The sequence below is a fragment of the Coloeus monedula genome (genome assembly GCF_965178545.1).
Source record: "Coloeus monedula genome assembly, chromosome: 9".
Classification (NCBI taxonomy): domain Eukaryota; kingdom Metazoa; phylum Chordata; class Aves; order Passeriformes; family Corvidae; genus Coloeus; species Coloeus monedula.
The window spans coordinates 29,811,267-29,831,847 of NC_138789.1; the positions used below are offsets into that span (position 1 = coordinate 29,811,267).

General features: G+C 43.6%; 1 protein-coding gene across 6 annotated transcripts in view; it reads right to left on the minus strand.

Annotated features, from left to right (window-relative positions):
- DOCK7 (dedicator of cytokinesis 7) overlaps positions 1–20,581 on the minus strand; it is a 92,864-nt gene that overhangs the window by 25,799 nt on the left and 46,484 nt on the right. For 5 of the 6 annotated variants that reach the window (XM_082287650.1, XM_082287649.1, XM_082287648.1 and 2 more), the window contains exons 15-28: positions 16,319–16,436; positions 15,515–15,585; positions 14,638–14,776; positions 14,366–14,467; positions 14,026–14,112; positions 13,043–13,274; positions 11,547–11,711; positions 10,145–10,314; positions 5,149–5,238; positions 4,026–4,121; positions 3,783–3,923; positions 3,552–3,665; positions 2,298–2,468; positions 1,435–1,574 (exon numbers count right to left, since the gene is read on the minus strand). In XM_082287650.1, coding sequence (XP_082143776.1) covers positions 1,435–1,574; positions 2,298–2,468; positions 3,552–3,665; positions 3,783–3,923; positions 4,026–4,121; positions 5,149–5,238; positions 10,145–10,314; positions 11,547–11,711; positions 13,043–13,274; positions 14,026–14,112; positions 14,366–14,467; positions 14,638–14,776; positions 15,515–15,585; positions 16,319–16,436 — 1,836 coding nt within the window. The remainder of the gene's footprint in view (positions 1–1,434; positions 1,575–2,297; positions 2,469–3,551; positions 3,666–3,782; positions 3,924–4,025; positions 4,122–5,148; positions 5,239–10,144; positions 10,315–11,546; positions 11,712–13,042; positions 13,275–14,025; positions 14,113–14,365; positions 14,468–14,637; positions 14,777–15,514; positions 15,586–16,318; positions 16,437–20,581) is intronic. The other variant, XM_082287651.1, reaches the window with a different exon arrangement.

The following is a 20,581-nucleotide window of genomic DNA, read 5'->3' on the forward strand; positions in this document are numbered from 1 at the left end:
TACTTCTGCTACAGGATAATGAACTGGGAACGATTCTGAGCTTTTTCCATTTTTCCAATATTTTATGGAAGGCAAGTCTGAACTCTCTGCTGGTGATACTGTATGACTGTTAAAAGTCTTCACAGCAAGGGAAGAGCAGAGCTGGACAAACTTGGTTTACTTTATCTGATAGATCTACCAGGGCAAATGCAGAGGGTTTGAGCTTGAGAAGTCAACAAACCTGAAACTGCAAGTTATTCTGGAAAACAATAAAAAAATAAACGTTTTACAGGTATATATCTCCCCCAAATTCAGGAGCTTTGATCAAAATGCATCTCCAGAGCTGAGAAGCTATCAGGAGGCTTTCTCTGGCTAGACAAGGTTTGAGAGAGGAGCTGTCTCCCCAGCAGGCACCCGCAAGCTCCTTTGTGCAGAGATTACCATCCCAGGCCAGGCTTAAGGGCTTGGTAGGCAGGTAGAGCACAGAAAGTTTGTGAAGAACAAGGGCAGATACAGTCAGAGACAGGGCCTGATTTCTAACCAGTGAACAGGATGCTCCTCTGGCACAAAAAGGATTTCTGCAGACAGCACATATGGGTAAAGATTTGCTGCTTTTTCCATTTCAGGCCAAACAAATGGGACTGCAGTGTGTTATGTATATATACAGGAAAATATTCCAGTTTATGGCATCACTTTCTTCTCCAAGAGGAAACAGAATTAATGTTTACCTCCAGAGACCTTTGGCAAAGGGGCAGAATTAGCCATGAATCATCAGCATTTGTCGACTCGGCTGATATTTCTGAGTCCACCTTGAGAAAAATGCCTGTGAGGGAACTGAGGACTGTGGAAGCAATCAATAATTTCCATTGCAACCCATTTTAAAGAGGCAAGGCAGAAAACAGCCCTAAATAACACAAGGAACAGACTGGATGTCAGGACTACAGGAGAAAATTATTTGCTGCACAAGCCAGGCAAGTCACTGACAAACTCTGCATGCTTGACTCTATTTGTCTATTTATGTAACCCACAGAGGCCTCATCAATGCATAATTTACTGTTAAAAAGAATTGGGAGAACCACAGGCAAAATACACTGTAACATTTAAAACCACCAGCAAGAGAGGCTTCCTAAATGCTGGAAACTATTTTCTTGTTACAATTGAGAAAAGCTATTTTCCTTTCAGAGCTCCAGCAGTGCCCCTGGGGCACCTGGGGGCTCCAGCAGGAACCTCCTTCCTTCTTCTCAGCTGGAAAAACAGGACTGAAATCAGGTTTACAGAGTCTGGGATGAGGAAGAAACACAAGGGGCAAGAAGAAAGAAGATTCTTCAACAGCTGTTTTCTTATCATAGCTTCCAAATTTAACTAACTTCTGGCCATGCCAGGACTTTCTTTGCATCCACCATTTGCTTGAAATCACAGAAAACTCTTGAAAAACAAAACTTTGTAAAGATTTACCCTTCTGCATCAGGATCTAGAATGACAGCCAGTTCCGTGAGCACCAGCCCAGCCAGGTAATGCTGCTGGCGGAAAGGCACAGACAACTCAAACATGTTTGCAATCTTCTGGTCTTGGACATTTGTGGAGAACCCAGAACTCTGAAAAAATCAAGTTTCAGAAGCTGCATCATGAAAAGAGACAAAGCTTAGGAAATACATCAGAAGCAGTTTTCAGAATTAAAGACAACCTCACACCTTTTCCCATTTTTTGTTTGGATCTAGGCACATCTACACTTAAATTCCAGCCCAGCTCAGTAACCCTTTCATTAATTCTGTTCGTTGTTACTGTCTTCCCCTGTAAGGAAAGTTAAACCAAATAACCTTTTGAAGTGGATTAGTTAAACTTTTAACTCAAGGATGCTCTTATTCAGGCTGAAGAAGGCTTTAATTTGATTTAGTTTATGTGACTTTGCAACTAATTAATCCACTTGAATGACACACTAATTCAAATTACTCCTTCTGAGCAGGCCAGGACTAAGCTGCAGTGAGCTCAGAAGTCCCTTGTGTTGCCAGAAAAGGGTAAAGTGTTTTCTTTGATGGCTCATTTGTGTTTGTCCAACATAAGGGGGGACCAGGTCCCTAAGGACAGTGTGTGGTCACTACCAGGAGAAGGATATGGCCACTTTTTTTCCAATAATAAAAGATCAAAAGAAATCAGAACCTACATGGCAGGAAAAGCTGACTTCTAGCTAAACTCTTCCAAAAATATTAGCAAGAGGGTCTGAAGGTACAGTGATACAACTGCCTCATAGGACTTAAATCTCAGCACCGAGCTCAACTTGTATTCCCAGAGGATCCTGGTCACAGGATCCTTCTCAGTACCTGGGAGGTGGCTGAAGACACAGATGGTGATGGAGATGCAGGCGGTGTGAGCAAGCTGCAGGGTAAATTCAGGGTGACATAGTGTTCATGGCTGCAAATGATGCGCAGGAAGTCCAGCCTCAGAGACGCCAGGTTGCTTGGATTTGTTAAGGAATACAGCTTTGAAGACACCTGCAAAGTCCAGCCCATTGCATTGCAGTCAGCACCAAAAGAGAGTGTAACTGCAGGGTGAGCCCCCCTGTCCCACCACTGCTCCCCAAACTCACTCCCAAAGCAGGAACTGGAGAGCTTGGTATCATTAAATGGTCACACCCATGTCCACATCACTTCTTTGTGCCAGAGATTAAATTCCTGACGTGCAGGAGCCATACACATCCCAGACATATCTCTCAACACAAGATCCATAAACCAGTCATATTTAAATAATCAAATGAAGAACTGTGGATTTCACATATTGGGGGGGTTGGAACAAGATGATTTTTAAGGTCCTTTCCAACCTAAACCATTCTTTGATTCTGTAATTCCCACATCCTATTGATTTCAGCAGGGAGTTGTGAGTACCACAGTGTGATGCATTAACAGCTCCAAGATACTGTTTTATACAGTATCTTTTATGTATAAAAAATATAATTAATGACACATAATGTATGTAATCTACAGCAGGCAACTTAAAATCTTAAATGCTCTTGCTATTCTTTCGCCCCTTATAGAGAATGTTTCAGACTCTGCAGGGAAAGTGAGTCTAAGCTTAGTCTCACTGATCCCTCGTTATCTCTTCTGTACACAGTGTCAGAATGGATGTTTGTACTCAAACAAAACCTGGTGGTTCAGGGTGATTTCCCTGTCACACTGCAAATGGGGGAAGACATCCTGCATCCCCCAAAGGATGGAAGAGGAGCTCAGTGATCAGTATGATCATCCAGGGTCACTGTGTCCTTGAGAGACCACAACAGTCTGAGCTCCCTCACAGAACCTCCCACTCATTTTTGATTCAATTACTCTGAACGTGGTGAGGAGAGGAAATAATTCTCTCTTCCTGCTGCATGTCCATTCACTCCAGGGAGTGACTCCTAATTCACAGTTAACAGTGTAATCAGAGAGGCGTAAACCCTAAATCACCTCTGAGAATGCCCTGCTCTAAGAAGACCTGAACAGTGGAATTCTGTGTCCATATTTTAACATCTGTCCAGAGAAATTTAACAGTAATAGGCTCTGCCATGGTTCAGTTAAGCCACAATGTTTATCTGCATTTACCTGCTTGTAGCAGGTCTTAATAAGAGCAAAAACAAATCCTCTGTCCATGATGGACAAGAGATCATTGAGGAAAAACGCGAGACTGGTGTTGAGCCGCTCGACCATTTCCGTGTCCTGGAGAGAAGGAAGAGAAAAACAGAAAGCAGATGAAGAACCCTGTGTGTTTTCAAGCAAACAAGAGGCAGGAGGGCTGGTGCCCAAGCTGGGCTCAGTGTAATTGTTTGCCATCACCTTCTGGAAGCGGGAGACTATATCACCAGCGATTGTGCTGACCAGCGCAGTCACGTCATCCATGAAGCGCTCCGGGAAACGATTCTTCCTCGGCGCATCCAGTTTGTCAGCAAAATACAGATGATGCACCATGCTCTTCACCTATGGGGATATAAATTACAGCACAGCCACTTGCAGTTGCTGCTGTTTCTGTTTGAAAGCAGGGGCTGGGAGACATCAGGGAGGTGTTTGGGGTTTGCTCACCATCAGCTCGAAGAAGAACCAAGCCTGCTGCAGGGCCGCCTCGCGCACGCTCCCGCTGCACACAACCCACTGCAGGGCCAGCTCCTCGTGGAAAAGCTGCACAGAGTCAAAGCCAGAGTCAGCCCGAGCCTCCAGAGCAGCTCCCAACACAGCCCCCATGAGAAATGTCAGCACGGTCCATGGCAAGTATGGCAAACAATGAGTTAAGCAAACTAAATAACTGAGGACATGACAGCAGTGGTGGCATCCCATAAAGAAATCCCCAGCTAACAATGAGGGATGAGGTTATGACATGTGATGTGAGAAACATTTCACAGCATCTCGCTCCAGGATTGAATCTCAAGTGTCAAAAGAATTTTCCGCCCACCCCCAAGAAATAATAATTAAAAAAAAAAGTTTGGTGCTCAAATTAGTTTAATTTAAAAAGTCTACCTTTCTGCCTGGTCTGATTTTCGCAGGAAAAAGGAGTAAAAAGTGGACATATAAAGTGATTTGTACAAAGATGTATATTTACTGTGAGAAAGGACTTAAAACAGTAAGAAAGAAACACGGGGCTCAAACAGCTCTTGGATTTCTTTTCTCAGGATGACCAACCCACAGACTGACGGTGGCAGTGGCCACATTTTCATTACACAAAAATTCAGGCATTTTGCCTTTCTGACATAGCATAGGAGGATCTCCTCTCCTCTCCTCTAAGGGAGTTCACTTTCAAGGTGACTCCCATTCCCTTTCTGGAGTCTCTTTGCATTAACTCCTGGATAACTGTGCTCAGCACACTGAGCCATCCAACACATTTTCATTTTGCACACAAAATGTATCATTTACGTGTCTAGACAGTGCTATTCATATTTTTTGAAAGCCAGTAAAAAACTGGCCCCAAACACTACCATTAAATCAGACAAGCTACTCCTGATCATTTAATTCTTCCCAATTCAACTCCAAATACTTCACATTCCCTGCAGCCTGGATATTCAGAGGTGTTAAGCACCAGCAGTTCCTAATGACCTCGGGCGGGGGGGAAAAAAAAAAATCAGACTATAAATAAAAGAATAAATTGCATCATGTTTTCAGAATGACTTGACCTCCCTGCCCCACAATATCAATTGTCTCCACTGAAATCTACCTTTTTGGTTGGTAATCGTCCTGTTAATGTTTGTAAGAAACTTGACGTCTCAGTGTGCGAAGACATACGATTACAACTTCGATCCGTAGCCTACGGAGTGGAGATGAATGAATGATGACAGGACATTAAAGTTTGCCGTGGATGGGTTTTGCAGCTCAAGGACAACGAACGTTTACAAAAATACTCTTCCAACTGTAGGTTTTTACAGCTTTTTAAGCATTCTCAAACTCTTAGCCGTTTACAGATTGGGTCTAAACAAAACGACAGCAATTTTGATTGGTTTTAAGACAAACAGGTTATTTAAAGAACTGCATGTTCTGATGCACAAAGACAATGCTGCAAAGCATGAAACTTTTCCATCGTTGCATTTTATCAACATGCACAGGTAATACTTGAAATTTCAGCCCATACCTCTCAATCTACCAGAGGCCAAGCACAGGGGGATGTACCCACAGCCACGCTGCTGCTGCCACAGGCAAGGAGAAAATCACTCAAGTTCTGCTTCTGATGGAAATAATTTGCCATGAGAGCAAGTGAACTTGGACTAAAGATTTTGGGAAGGCTGATAAACTGGGAAGGAGGAGAAGTTGAGAGGTACGTTCAAGGCAACCATGCAGTGGAGAGCAGCAGGCAATGGGGGCTAAATAAACTCTTTCTGACTGAAGCTGCTGTAAAGTTTTCATACTTTGCAACACAGAACAATACAATTGGCCCTGGCAAATCACTGCCTCCAGCACTCAAATTGACACGTTTTAAGAGAGAATTCCACATGTGGCAATCAATTTGGGTTCACAGTATTCCACTCAAACAAGTCATGAAGGATTACTGGACAATGAGTACTAAATGCTTGATGAAAATGGCAAAATGGTTCACGACATCGAAAGGAATGGCAAACATGAACAAAACTATGAAGCTGTGATTAATGTTCCCACTTAGAAATGTGCTCCACCTGAAGCTGAAACTAGTGTGAGAGAGAGAGAAAAAAAAGAAAACAAAAGCAGTCACAGCATTTACATTTCACAGACCAGCAACCACTGAAATGAAAGGAGGGGACACGTTCACGCGATCGGAGGTTTTTCATGCAGTGTGGTGGGGTGGTGAGGGAAAAGATGAAAATTTATAAAATCAAACTCAAAAGTTTTCAAATAAATAAATAATCATTTAAAAAAAAAAAAAAGAAAAAGAAACCACCAAACTGGAATATGCACTGAAAGGAAGATATTCTACAGGGAAACATCAGGGAAAACAAAGGCAGAAAAACCTCTACCGAAGACACCACCTGTGTTGACTCTGCACTTGGGCTGGGGTTGGATCCCCATGGGGCTGCTTTTGGACCACCAGTGTTTACCCAGGAATTGGAGCGGTCTAAGCCCTGGGCATGTAATAGAAAGCAGTTGGGAAAGGAAAGAAATATTACATGTTGCATGCCATACAGTAGTCAAAGTTCAGTCCTTACAAGCAATCAAAGTGGGTACACTGCAAACACATCATCACTGAGAACTGTTGGGGCAGCCTGAATTCTCAGGTGCCTGTCGAGACATTGACTCCAGAGGATTGTTTTATATCTCATGTACATACAGCACAATAATCCTGTCCACAGCTCTGGTGTGGCCTGTGCTATCTGGAATGCCTGACATTCAAAAACTCTCCTCCTCCTGAAAAATCTCACTTATCCTTTGCTCAGTTTAAACCCATTCCTGCGGAGCCAGGTGAGATTTACACTGTGGTAGAGGAAAATTGGTGCTCAGATGGGAGAATGCTCGCTGAGGTTTCCAGCACTTTCAGGGCAGTCCAGAATTCATAAGCTCTACAACTCTTACAGAAATGCTGACAAACTGAAGAGGCTGCCTGTCAACCCTCACAGGTTTCCTGTCTATGGAATAAAAATCCAGCCCTGCTGGCAGAATAACCCTGTGGACAGGATTTCACATGGACACTCAGGCATTTCCTCTGGGCACTGTGGCAAAGAGAGGAAAGAGCACATACCTTTTCTGGAACCAGCCTGCTTTGCCAAGCAAAATATTTGAAAAATCAGCCTGCTTTTCAAAAGCTTAATCTAGCTTGTACTCCAGATTCTACTGCAATGGATCATTTTGGCAAAATTACTGTGGATCTCTGCTCTCTTCTTCTTGAGACACTCAGAAAGGAGAAATTTAAACTTGTGTAGTCACCCAGGCTGCTCCCAAGTCAGGAGTATTCAGGGGGATGCAGTAGGCTTCCCTGGCTCCCAGGAAGCAGCTCTGACTGAGACAACTCCTTATAAATGCCACACATTGATTTTGACAACCCTCACCTGAGCAAGAGCTTTCATCCTCATTTCTGTGCCAACTTAGGGCTTTTTCCCAATACATAAAGCAAAGGTGCAGCCCATTTCATCCCAGTGATCAGCATCAGCTGCAAAGTCCACCAAGCCCAATCATCTGTTTCTCTCAGCAAACTAAAATCCACCTCAAGGTTGTACCTGGCGTGAGAGCTGTAACCTGGGATTCAAACCATTAATCCACCGAGCTCCTCTAGGCAGAGCTCAGCAGTGCTGTAATTTTGCTTAAGATGTCCAATAAAAAAAAATACTGAACACATAAGGAGAGTGTTTTAATCTCAATTACTTTTTGGCAGGAATAAATCAAAGCCCTGTGCCCTGCTCAGCCCCATAAACATGTTTTATTTTGCTCACAGTGATTTAAAGTCGAAAGGACTTTGCAGAATGCTGAACTAAGCTCGTGTTTTGTAAAATCAGGCGTAATTTTGAAGATGCCTTTATCCCCCTCACATTTCTCTCTCAGGTTTCCTAATCTTGTCACTCTGGTTCTGAGGATAACAACTAAACACATACTGTGTTTGCAGAAGCAAAAGTCATTTTGCAAAAATCTGGAAAGGGAAGGATTCTTTCCTCTTCAGAAAACAAAAGAGTACGAGAGCTTCTCATTGCTTGGCACAGTCCCTCCAAAGTTCACAAAGCTGCTGTTAAATTCTGGTCTGCCCCTGGGGCTCAACCTGCAGCTGGGTCTGTGCAGGAACATAACCCACACCTGTGAAAATCCACTGGCAGAGCAATGAAACTCCACAATGTTTTCTGGGTTTTTCCCAGCACATCTCCAACATTTCAGGATCATCTTAAACATGTCTTTTTAGACATTTCATAGATTTTCTTTAGTAGGGAATAAAACTTACATGGTTTCAATTCACAAATGACAGCTAAACGAGTGACAGACCTAAAACCTCCTCTGCTGTGACAATAAACAGAAATCTTCCAAATCCTGTAAAGGGTTTTCAAAATGAAGTAAGAAGGTGGTAAGGGAGACTTAAAGCACTTGTACCACACCTCTAAATATCTTACATTAGAATAAAAAATAACACAAGACTGGACTTTGAACACTTCCCTCAAACAACAAAACCTCCACTATTTGAGTTGTTTTAAAGCAGAAAACCTCCTGTGATAGGGAGCCTGCATTTCAGATTAGAATCTAGCTGGGAATATTCCTTAAACCATTACTTGGAAAAACAATAGGAATTTTTGCACCCTTTGATTCATGTCAGCATCTCAAGAAGTGTCTCATTTTTGTCTACTGATACTAAGAAGTAAAAATAATTATAATCAACTGAAAGTCTGTATAGCCAGACTGAGGTTAATTCCTGATGCTCAGACTACCCTAAAGGAAACTCTTCCCTCAACAATTATCCATGGAACAGATTTTCCTTTAAAGCCTGGAGTACACCTCTGGAAGAAAATCTCTCTTCATTTTGTATTGTGACATTATTCACCAAGCCAGCACACGTTAAACTTCTGATAGCCTGGGTAAATTCCATATGCACATCAGTGCCTGTGGCATTTCACAAAAGGTCAGGCTTGTTTAATTAGCAAGATACTGAAGTGGTCTTTAAAATATTTTAAGACTTCTAAGTCCAGACTTTGATGTAAGAAATAATCATTTGCCTACCCACAATTCTTCAGCCTCTTATTTGGTCAGCAAATGATGTTGTTATTCATTTAAAATTGGTAACCTCTTCCACAAACTGTGTTTTTCTTGCTCTTATAAAACCCAGCACCAGCCACGTCAAGCCTGTCTGGTCAGGGTGGTGGCTTTGGTAACAATCTTGCTCCTTAAACTTCCACAGGAATTTAACAGCTCCCTGAAAGGGCTCAGGAATTCACCTGTGCTGGAAGAGTGAAAGGTCATGGTGGGAAAGAGTCTCACCTTGGTGAAGTGATCAAAGTTTGAAGAATACAAAAAAAAAAAAAAGAAAAAAAAGAGAGAGAACCCCAAAGCAGCTCAGGCACCCCTCTGAGGGGAGGAAATTACCAACACTGCCTTGTCCTGGCTCATCCCACCTATTTTAGGCGCAAAATGAAGGGCTCAGATTGGGACTGTGGTGGTTCTGTGTACTCAGAAGCCACCAGCAGGAGAAGATGGTTTTACTGATGCCTCAAGAGCCAGAGTATAACCATGCTGGATGCTCTGCATCCACACCGCAATGTCACTTCTTGGTGTGGGAGTCAGCCCCCCTGTGCCTCAGCTGGCCAGACTGTGCCTCTCACCAACCATCCCAAATCCTCTCTGGGCCACACAGGGACCAGGAATATTCCTGCTGTGTGCGAGATACCTGCTCTAGACACAAGCAGTAGAGAAATCTGAGCAGCTGAATGCAGAGGAGAGGAGAGCTTGGGACTGGGAAGGAAGAGTAGGGTCAGAGGGTTCAAGGTTTGGGGAGACACAATAGAGCTGGGCACAGGATTTGGCTGCTGGCCATGCAAAAAGTGAGGGGGAGACAAATCCAGAAGGACTCCTGCCCTCAGCCCCCACTCTTGTGGAACCAGCACTCCAGGATGGCTCCAACAAACCAGAAAGAACCATTTCCAAGAAGTGGCATTCCTGCGGTGCCAACAACAACTGCTGGGAAAGGGCTGAGGAGGGGCTGGGACAGCCCCCAAGCCCTTCCCTGGCATTTAGGAAGGACTGGCCAGGGCTCAGAGGGCTCCCTGGCAGGACACACGTACCTTGGTGCCGATGATGGAGCGCACCTCGTCATCGGGCGACGTGGGGGTGCCGGAGATGTCGGGGTTGCTGTTGCTGAGGCTGCGCGAGCGGTTCAGGTTGAGGCTGGCGGGGCGCACGGCCGACCTGGCCATGGTGGCGTAGTGCACTGACCCCCCCAGGCCGCCGGGACCTGTGGGGACGTCTGGTCAGTCCGGCCATCCCTCACCCAGACCCCCTCAGGACACCCAGGCCTCCCCTGCCTGGTCACTCCGGCCATCATTCACCCAGACCCCGTCAGGACACCCAGGCCTCCCCTGCCTGCTCACTCCGGCCATCCCTCACCCAGATGCCCTCAGGACACCCAGACCCCCTCAGAACACCCTGTCCCCCCCAGGCCTTCCCTGACCACTCAGTCTGGCCATCCCTCACCCAGACCCCCTCAGGACACCCAGACCCCCTCAGGACACTCAGCCCGGCTCTCCAGGATGGGAATAAAAAGCTATTTTGTCCACTGGGAAGCAGGAGGCTCCCTGTGGGTTTGTCTTTAGCTAACAGGATGTTTTCCAGACCTCACACTCACAACCCACCAGCGGTGAGCACAGTTTTAGGTACAAAGTCTTCCCAACACCTCCCAGAGCTTTTTCCCACTCCATGCAAGAACATTCCTTCCAAAGCCTGGTCTTCCATGGCTGTCACTCACACCACCTCTTTCCCATCCCTTGTTCTCAGCAGGGCTGGGATTAATTTGTTTCCCTCCTGTACCCAGACATGTGTTTTCTAGTACTTGACACTCCTGCTTTAAATCTATAGTGTCTATATTTTTTGATATACACATAGAAATAAGAATATGTCATGTTTTTATATATATATTTCTATGCATATATATCTATAGATATACATACATACATAAAATATGTAAAACACTATATAAATAATAAATTTAATTAATTTAGGTTCTATTTCTGGAATCAGCACAACTTTGGTCATCAATTGCAATGGTAAAAAGACGAAGTCTTAGTTTAATTGATGGATAATACCCTTTGGATGTGCATTACATCCAGCCAGTGTTTAAACTTTTGCTGGAACTGGATAAAAGTATAAAAGTTCTTGTGAAGGAGACTGGGAAACATGACAGGCCAAGAGGGCACCACATCTGTCTCACAGAAAAAACCCTAAAACACAGTATTTTGCCATAATCATGGTCCTTCAGCAGTGACACTGTTATTTAAAATCATCAGATAATTAAGTCTCTGACATGACTACCAGTAATTAAAGTCATCTTTTCAGTGGCTACACTGGCAAATTAATAACAGGGCCCTGCAGGGAAGCAGCCACACAGGTGGAGCTCAGGAGCACCTGCCAGCAAGTGGCTTCTGCCTTCTTTTAACAAACCTGAAATAAAAAGAAAACAAAAAGAGCTACCTGGCGATGGTGAGTTGGGATAGGTGTTGGGTAGGCGAAAAACATAATAAATATAGGAAGCAAGAAGGCTGTTCCTGCCATGCTGGTCCTGGTTCCCATCCAAGTTCTTGTGAAGTCTGTTTATGATCGATGCCATCGCTTCAAAAGATGCTTGGCCCAGGTTAACTGAAAGCAAAAAGTGAGGAGTTTGTTTTAGACTGCAGCAGGAGTCCAGGGGAAATCCTAAATATGCTGTTCGTCCACCTCCTCAAGGGTAAATGGTGGAGCCTGTTAGAGCCTAGCATGCATTTCTTACCCCAAAGTGAGCCTGGTGTTTGAACCAGGTCTAACAATCAGCCTGACAGCAGGACAACTGTTCCAGTGATCAGCTGCCACTTTTATTAATAATAAATTTAATGAATTTAGGCTCCATTTCTGGAACCAGCCCAACTTTGGTCATCAACTGCAATGGTAACAAGATCAAGTCTTTGTTTAATTGATGGATAATATCCTTTGAATATTTATCATGCTTTTCTCACTTAATTATTTCCTCTATTTAAGCTTTAGCCAAAATACAAACTGTATTAAAAAGTACAATTTCATTTCGTTTGGAGAAAAAAGCTGTTCTGAAAATGAGCACAAAAATCTACACACAGACTGAGACAGATATTCTAGACAAATTAAAGATGAAGTAAACAGTAGCTAGAGAAGAAAAATTTATTTTAAAAAAAACCCAGTCACTAACGTCCTCAGTGTTCCATCCAAACCACCTGAACCAGTACAGAACACTGAAAGAGTGAAAGAACTTTAAAATATAAAATCAAAATGCAAGTAAATTCTTTCCCAGAAAGATTAAATAAATAAATAAATAAATAAATGCTAGAGCTAAGAAAATATTTTTTACAAGTATTTTTAACACAGTCTTAGATACTTATATTCCACCATATCCAAAGTCAGATTTCCTAAAAAAAAATCAGCATAAAACTACTATTTTAAATACTGAAGATCTAATCCTGACTTAAACTTGAGATTTTTTGGACTGCCAGAGCACAGCCCTTCACAGGGGGCAAAAGGAGGGATTATTCATGCTGACAGCATCAGATCCACAACAGGAACATGCAGCATCTGTACTTTCCTACTTTACCTACTTCCAGATTTTCCAAGGTGACTAATAAGGTTGAAATCTCTACTTTCTGTCAGGATGGAGACACCTTAAAAAGCTGCAGTGCTAAAAACATGCTGAGCATCCAGGAAAATCAGGCTCCTTTCTGGTGCCTCAACTTGGACATCAAATTACCAGTCCTTCTTGGAAGCTTTACATTAAATATTAAATATTGCTCCTGTGTATATCACCCCAGATCTGGATGCCAGCATGTTTTATTTGGGAGACACATGGTATATTAGTGGCACTAAAATAAAGCATAAAAATGCACTTCTTTATTTCTACATAAATATGACAAAATTGGAAGTGTCAAACTTTCAGCTATGTAATTCTCTATAAAACTTAAATAAAATACCTATTTGGCCTGCAATGACAGGAGGTCTTACTACCAGAAGGATCAGTTTGTCAAGCAGGAGATGAAGAAATCGCACTACCGGCTCCAGTTGAGAGGAATTTAAAGCTGAAATGCTGCTCTTCAGTTCATTTTCCAAGTTGTTTTCCATGATTCTCATGTCTCCTATTCGCACAGGGAACATGTGCTCATCCAGAGCATGGACAAGTGCAAAGAACTTGTCAAGGTAAGGGTCCTACAACAAGCAAAAATCCAATAATCAGCAAGAATCTCCAAAATATCTCAATTTTCTGTGGATTTGTGCCTCATGGATGGGTTCTTGCCCTCATTTTTCTGTCTGGCTGCTTAATCTCACAAAATTAGCAGAAATTCAACATCTTTGAGAGATCTGCCCATATATCTGATTCAATTTCATACTAATTCTAGTTTAGAAGTTATCAGGGCAAAACTTGAGACGGTGTATTCTTAGAAAACCAGACAAAAATGCACTAAAAATCACATTACTATTTACAGCACAAATAAAAATACACAAACCCCATCAGCACGACACAGTGGGAATTAATAAAACAAAAGCTGAAACGATTAAACAAAGTGACTGTCATCTTTCTCTTCAGATCAAAGACAGAGGGAAAATACAGGGAGAAACAAAAGAGGAGGAGGGAAAAGGGAAAAACAAGAAAACAAGAACAAGAAAACATCATTTGCCTGGGCTGTGTTAGAGCTGTTGTATCAAACACAACAGTCTGAGGTCTGAAAACACTGGTGGCCATTCACCCTCCTGTGAATAAAGGCCAAGCCACTCATATTTTTAAGCAGAATTTCTCAAATATACTCACGGCACAATGTGGAAAAACAGGTGTGCTGGCTCAGAACTGAAAATGAGATTGTAATTTCACTACAGGGGATTGTTACACCCCTCACAACATCAACTCTGACAGTGTTTCAACTGTCAGAAAATTATTACAGTGACTGCTCTTGACATCTACCTGAGTGTGGAGGGATGACACAGCAACAACTTCCACGTTGAAAACCCCTTTGTGGTTATCCACCCACTTCATCCCGGGAAGAGGAACCTGCAGGTTGAGAGAAGAATGAGAGAGGACGTGGCAGAGAGCAGAGCTAAGGCTCTGCTAATTCCATTTACCATTTGTTTTCAGTTATTTTGGTCAGATCACACACACATACACACACACAAACACTAAAATTCTGTCTAAATTTAACGGTATTTAAGAAATAAATAAATGCACACACACAGATATGTACACATCCATCCTCTCACTTTTTCTCACATATATTCTGGTTTTCAGCATGCAGAACTCAGCTCACCTCTGGAGAAAGCACTGAATAAGCCTGTGGTGGCTTTTCCAATGAGACAGGAAGACAGAACTGACCCGTCTTTAGCCGGCCATTCTGAAGCATTGGGATCCACTGGAATGAGAGGGAAACAATAAAAACACACACTTAAGGCTTTCTTTGAGCATTTGCCAGTTTCTCAAGCTCTCCAATGGGATATGAGCTGACAGGGATGCTAAACAAAGTGCCAGCAAGCATTTGAATGCATCCTGTGCTGAAAAATGTAAGGATGGAAAGGCACTCACAGTGTAGCCGACTGGAGTCTCCAGGGGTGTGTTTTGTTTTTGTTGGCAACTGACGTGGTAGAAAGTAAAAAGCAGGTGGTGGTGGTCTGTCAAAGTGGCTGGAAGCTTAATCTTGATTTCCTCGTGAAAATCAGGTGATCTGTGCAGAGAGCAGAGCCTCAGCTGAGTCACCCACAGTAGTTTGCTACTTTGTGCTTGAGACTGAACCCTGTGAGTTAAAGGATCTGCAGGGAAGGGAGTATATGGACGATCCCAAGGGATTAAAGTTCACTTTCTCATCACCAAGGACTGGAAAAACTTTTCTAATCCACAAAAAATGGGCAGCAGCCCCCTCTTCACACAGGCATTCTGAACCACATGAGCAATAAACTCTGCTCTCAATGTGGACACTGCCACAACCCCGACCTGCAGGACAGGAATCTCCCCTGGAACATCTCTCCTTGGAACAGCTGCAAAGCCATGAAAATGCTCCTGCTGAATTCAGCACTCCTCACCCTGGCTGCAATGGAATTATTTTCAAGACCAAGTAGTTCCAATTTGTAACTAAAGTCTAAAACACTCCAACAAAACAATGGGGCACCTGCTACGGTGAGTTTGGAACATAAACCCTCATGACTACTGACTGGAAGTTGTACTTGGAGCATCTGCTGAGCTGGGCTACGTGCTCAGGATCACACAAGCTGATTTGTACCACAGCAAACAAAGCTGATTTGTACCACAGCAAACAAACAGGGAAACTCTGTCTCCCAGTTATCACAAAACTCTAAGGACAGCATCAACTGGCACTGCTGTCACTGTGAGTGCTGTCCAGACGCTGATTGTTAAATGATTAACACCAGGTGCTGGCAAGTAACTCCACTTCCACACTGTGTTTTACCTGTTGTGATACACCACAGCTGTGTAAGCTTCTTTGGAAAACTCAGGACAGCTGGATTTGCCAAAGATGACCTGCAAAAAGAGAAAAAAACACAGACACCCTCTATAAAACTGTGCCAAGAATTTGTTCCATAACCCTGCAGAGGTATTTACAGCTCCATTTACTGTGCACCTGTAGTTACACCTGCTTGTTCCCTGCACTTTACTCAGTCACTGAGAAGGCACAGTTTTAACAACCCCAGTGACACATGGACACAGACATGGCAGAAGAACTGATGGATGTAACCACTCCTACACAAATCCTCTCTGAGTGAGGTCACTGCTGGCCCTGAACACAAGGCTGTCACCTTTAATTCTTCTGGCATGGAAGCAAAGCTTCTGTTCCCACCACAAGCAGTGTCCACTGCAACCACAGAATCCCAGAATGGGTTGAGTTGAAAGGGACCTTAAATCCCATCCCATTCCACTCCCTGCAAGAGCAGGGACACCTTCCACTATCCCAGGTTGCTCCAAGACCCATCCAACCTGGCCTTGGACACTTCCAGGGATGGAGAATCCACCTTTCTGGGCAACCTCTGCCAGGGCCTCACCACCTTTATATTAAATAATCTCATGTTCAAAATTCCAGCTGCTCCACTGTTACCTTGCAAACTCTACCCAAATACACCCTTTGAGCTGAAGTATAATTTTATATTCCTCTGAACTTGTTATTTTGAAATGCATTTCACTGAGGTTTTAACGCAGGGGTTTCCTGACTGCAAGGAGTGCTCTGCCCTTCCCAAGGAGCACAAAGCACTTCCCTCACCGGCATGGCATTGCTGGGATCCTCTCCATACATGAACTGCACTTTCACTGTGATATTCCTGGCAGATCCCTGGCGGTTGGCAAAGTTAAGGCTCTGTGGATACACATAAAGGAGATTCCTGCAAGAGACAAAGGTGATGAGAGGGGTCACACCTCCATTAATGCTGTTATTTAAACCTCTGTGGAAACACTCAAAGTGAAGGGTTTGGCATTTTCCATTCTCTCCAATGCAGTGCACACCCAGACAAACAATTTGATAATGACCCCTTCTTGCAGACATAAAAAGACATCATTCTTAAACCCTCATCATATTTAGAAACAGCTCCTGTTTAGAAGGGTACTTGAAAAATCCTTCTAAAACTTTCCCAGCGATTCTACAAACTGAGTTCAGGTGGAAAGAAAACATATGAATACAGCAGCTTTATTTACTCCTACTTTACATACTTTATTTCCTCAAAACAGAGCAACTGGTTTCTGTTAAATACCTTCCTTCTTGTGGCCTGTCCTTTGTTTTTTTCTTTTCTTTTCTTTTTAAAATCTCCTGACATCAGGATGACTTCAGGTTAATTTCTCCTCTGAGAATGGATTAAACAAAATGGATATGTGTAGCTTCAGGTAATGACAACGCTCCCAGGTATCTAAAGAACTCTTCAAAGACGGATGTAATAAAGTGCTCATCACATCCACAGGGAAGGTGGCAGGATGTAATGGGAGGAAAATAGGCACAGGAGATTTAGGTTAGGCACAAGAGAAAGGAGAGTTAAAGCAGTAGAACAAATTGTCTTGGATGGTGTGAAATCTCCATTTTCTGGTGGTTTCTGAGGACAGGTGAGGCAGACACCCTCCAGACGGGTTTAAAGACAACCTCAACCTTCGCTGGGCAGGGGGCACATTCTGGAAACCCCTTCCAGCCCCATTTCTCCAAGTCTGTGATTACTTTAACAGCCATGAGATGCAAAATTCTGCAGTATTTTCTGTCCTCTGAGCCCTGCTGGGCCCTTTGCCAACAAGGTGAAAGTTGGATTCCCACTTCATCAGCAGAACTATCCACTACAAACCCCTACTTGTCCTTTGTGCAAGTAATTTAGACCTACACAAAGTCCCTTGATGTTCTTTTAGAGACAAAAAAATTGCAACATCCCCCCCAGACTTTTCCCCTCAACACTCAGTTATTCAAAGGAAATGAACATTGTTTTGCTGCCAAACAAGTGACAATGTATGAATTGTTATCCATCTTTAAAAAACCAGCCTGGAAATCCCCAGTCCATCTCCCACACAGCCCTGCCCACCACACCAGCATCATTCCTCCTTGGACAGCCTGGCTCCTGCAGCTCCCACCAGAGGATCCAGGAGGGATGCTCACATGGAAGCTCAGTGAGAGCTTCAAGTGCTGCCTCCAGCTCCCAGGGATAAAGGAGTGGCACACTGCATTCTGCCCAAACACTGCAGAACCAGCCCTGTAACACCCCTGGCTTGTGAGGCAAGAGGAAAAAGAGGTTCTCTTCCCTCTGGGAACTATTCAGTGGGTCTGAACACAATTTTTAAGTAGTTTCCAACTGTTCCTTGTCCCAGAGAGACAACAGACACCAGATGGGCTCAGAAAAGTGAAGTGAGGAGCACAGCAGGACAACATTTAAGGCATAATAAAGCAGCTGCTGTCGAGTGCTGGCAGCAGGAGGCTGATAACAAAAAGACTCTTTTTTGGATCCTCAGGAGGGCAGTAACTCAAGGAAGGTACCTGGTGCCTTTTAGCTGCCAGGAGATTCCAAAACACCTGCACTGGTGGGACACACTCCTGGAGCAGCAGCTGCAAAGGGGGGGGCTGCCCTTGGCTGCCCGAAATGGAACTGATGTCAATATTTTGGCCAATGAATCCCACCCAAGGACTTGGTTCTGAAGGCAATTCCATTTGCTCCCCCAAATAGTCCCATTTCTAGACACAGCTAACACTGTTCCTAAGGAATTCCCTATGAGCAGCCCAGCTCCAGGGATATTTGGGGCAGCCTTGTGAATCAGGCTCTGCTTTATCCCTGCAGGCAGAGAAATAAGCTTAGCTGGCAAGTGGGAATTTCTTCCCTCTCAAGTCCTTCATGGTGAATTAAGTTTTTGAATCCCATCCCCACTGGTCACTTTGCCAAATCAGCGCTCTCCTACTATTTCAGAGGGGGCCTGGGCCATTTTTGTGACTCTCCTAAATTACTTTGTTCTGCCATGAATACATTTGCTGCTTGATGTTCTTTTTAAAATGAAAATGGATATGAAAATTTACTCTAAAATGTACCTTGCTCATAAAACTTTTATTAAGTATTATTAGCGCTTAAGAGAAGGATTTAAGGTATTTGTGAAGCCAGGCTACAGGAACCCTATATTAAAGGCAGTCTTATGCATAGGACTGATTTATGCTGAGGAAAGGGACAGGTTGTTTCCCTCTCCACTGCTTTTCGAGCCCTCATTAAGGGCATTTCACTGGGAAGCAGCTCTGGTTGCTTATGGGATTTCAGATGCACAGCTCCCACTGTAATAGGGGACAGGGGGCTGTTCCCCCTTGTTCAGGAAGCCTCTCTCCAGAGGGTTTCCTATTACAGGCATCTGCCCTTTGTGGAAAACTTACATAGAAAGAGGGGGGAAAATGCCCAGCTTGCAAATCAGAATGTGACCCCAAATCAGAATGTGACCCTGCTTTACCTTACTGCAGAATCCCAGACTGGTTTGGGTCGGAAGGGATGTTAAAGATCACCTCATTCCACCCCTGCCACGGGCAGGGACACCTTCCACCATCCCAGGTTGCTCCAAGCCCCGTCCAACCTGGCCTTGGACACTTCCAGGAATCCAGGGGCAGCCACAGCTTCTCTGGACAAGCTGTGCCTGGGCCTCCCCACCCACACAGAATTTATTCCCAGAATCTAACCTAATGTAAACCTACTGTCTTTCAGGTTAAAACCATCACCTCTTGTCCTGTCACTCCAGGCCATTGTCACCAGTCCCTCTCCAGCTCTCTTGGAGCCCCTTTAGGCACTGGAAGGGGCTCTGAGCTCTCCCCAGAGCTTTCTCTTCTCCATCCCCAGCTCTCCCAGCCTCCCTTGTACCCTACATAACTAAAAACCTCAGCTCTTCCTGTCTAAACACAGTTACAGGAGCCATGGAAAGGGTCTGATGGCTGAAAAACTGACAGGAACATTATAAATGTATTGATTTCTATCAATAAAAGTTTCAGGCAGGAGCTTTAAACCCAAGGGCTTGTGTTTGGAGCTTTTATTAAAATGCTACGCCAAATATATGCAAAGCTTATCCTATTATCTCAAATACATCTCAAAAGTACTTTTACTTCCATAAAACAAATTGCTAAAGTGCAAAGGCTTCCCAAGCCATGGAAATAATGGCACCAGGCACTCCTCTAAATATTTATGTAATATGATTGGAGCCATTTTGCAAAATCCTTCACCAAGGTATTAAAACATTAAGAGCTGCTCCTAACTCTTAGAGGGAATTTCTAACTCTTATGAAAATTTCCCTTTTCAGTAAAACCCAGAGACCTTTTTCTTTGCTTTATTCCTACTATAAAAATCATTTAAAGCCCATATAATCAGGGTCACCCAGGTGCACAAAAGATCTTCAGGATCATGTTTCCTATATACATCTTTTCCTGACTAGGCTGACAACTCTCAGAGGCAGGATTCCCTTTTAGGGTTTCCAGAGCTCCTGAATTTTATGATTTAATCATGCCAGAAGCTTTTCTCCTCTCTGCTTTCCTGTTTCTCACTTTTCTTCTGGACTCTGGGACTGTTGTGACATCTAGGGGTGTTTTGTAATGAGTTTAGCACTGCCTGACTTCACTGGCCTTGGCATTAATATGGTAGCATGCTTGGCAGCTATTTGTGCTTTATTAGGATTTGCCAGCAGGGCCTTTTGGCTGCTGTTTCCCTTTGGAAAACAAATCTTTTCCATAGGTGGTGTCATGTCTGAGCAGCACCAGCAGCACATGGGACATAAGCAGCAGAAACCTGGTAAAGTGCCTGATGCCCAGTTGCTTGGTCATTGCTATTTCTTGAGTAACTTCCTATAATTTTCTAAAGACTAAGAAGCCAAGAATAAAGATTTTGGGGAGTGATGGGGTTAGGAAGAATTCGAAACAAACCAGAAGGATTTCTTGCATGAAACAGTTAAAACAGAAAATGATTCATAAAACCAAAGTCACTTAAGTTCTGTGAAGTGGACTGAAGAAAGTCTATACACTTGTTTTGGTTTGGTTTTTTTTTTTCATTTT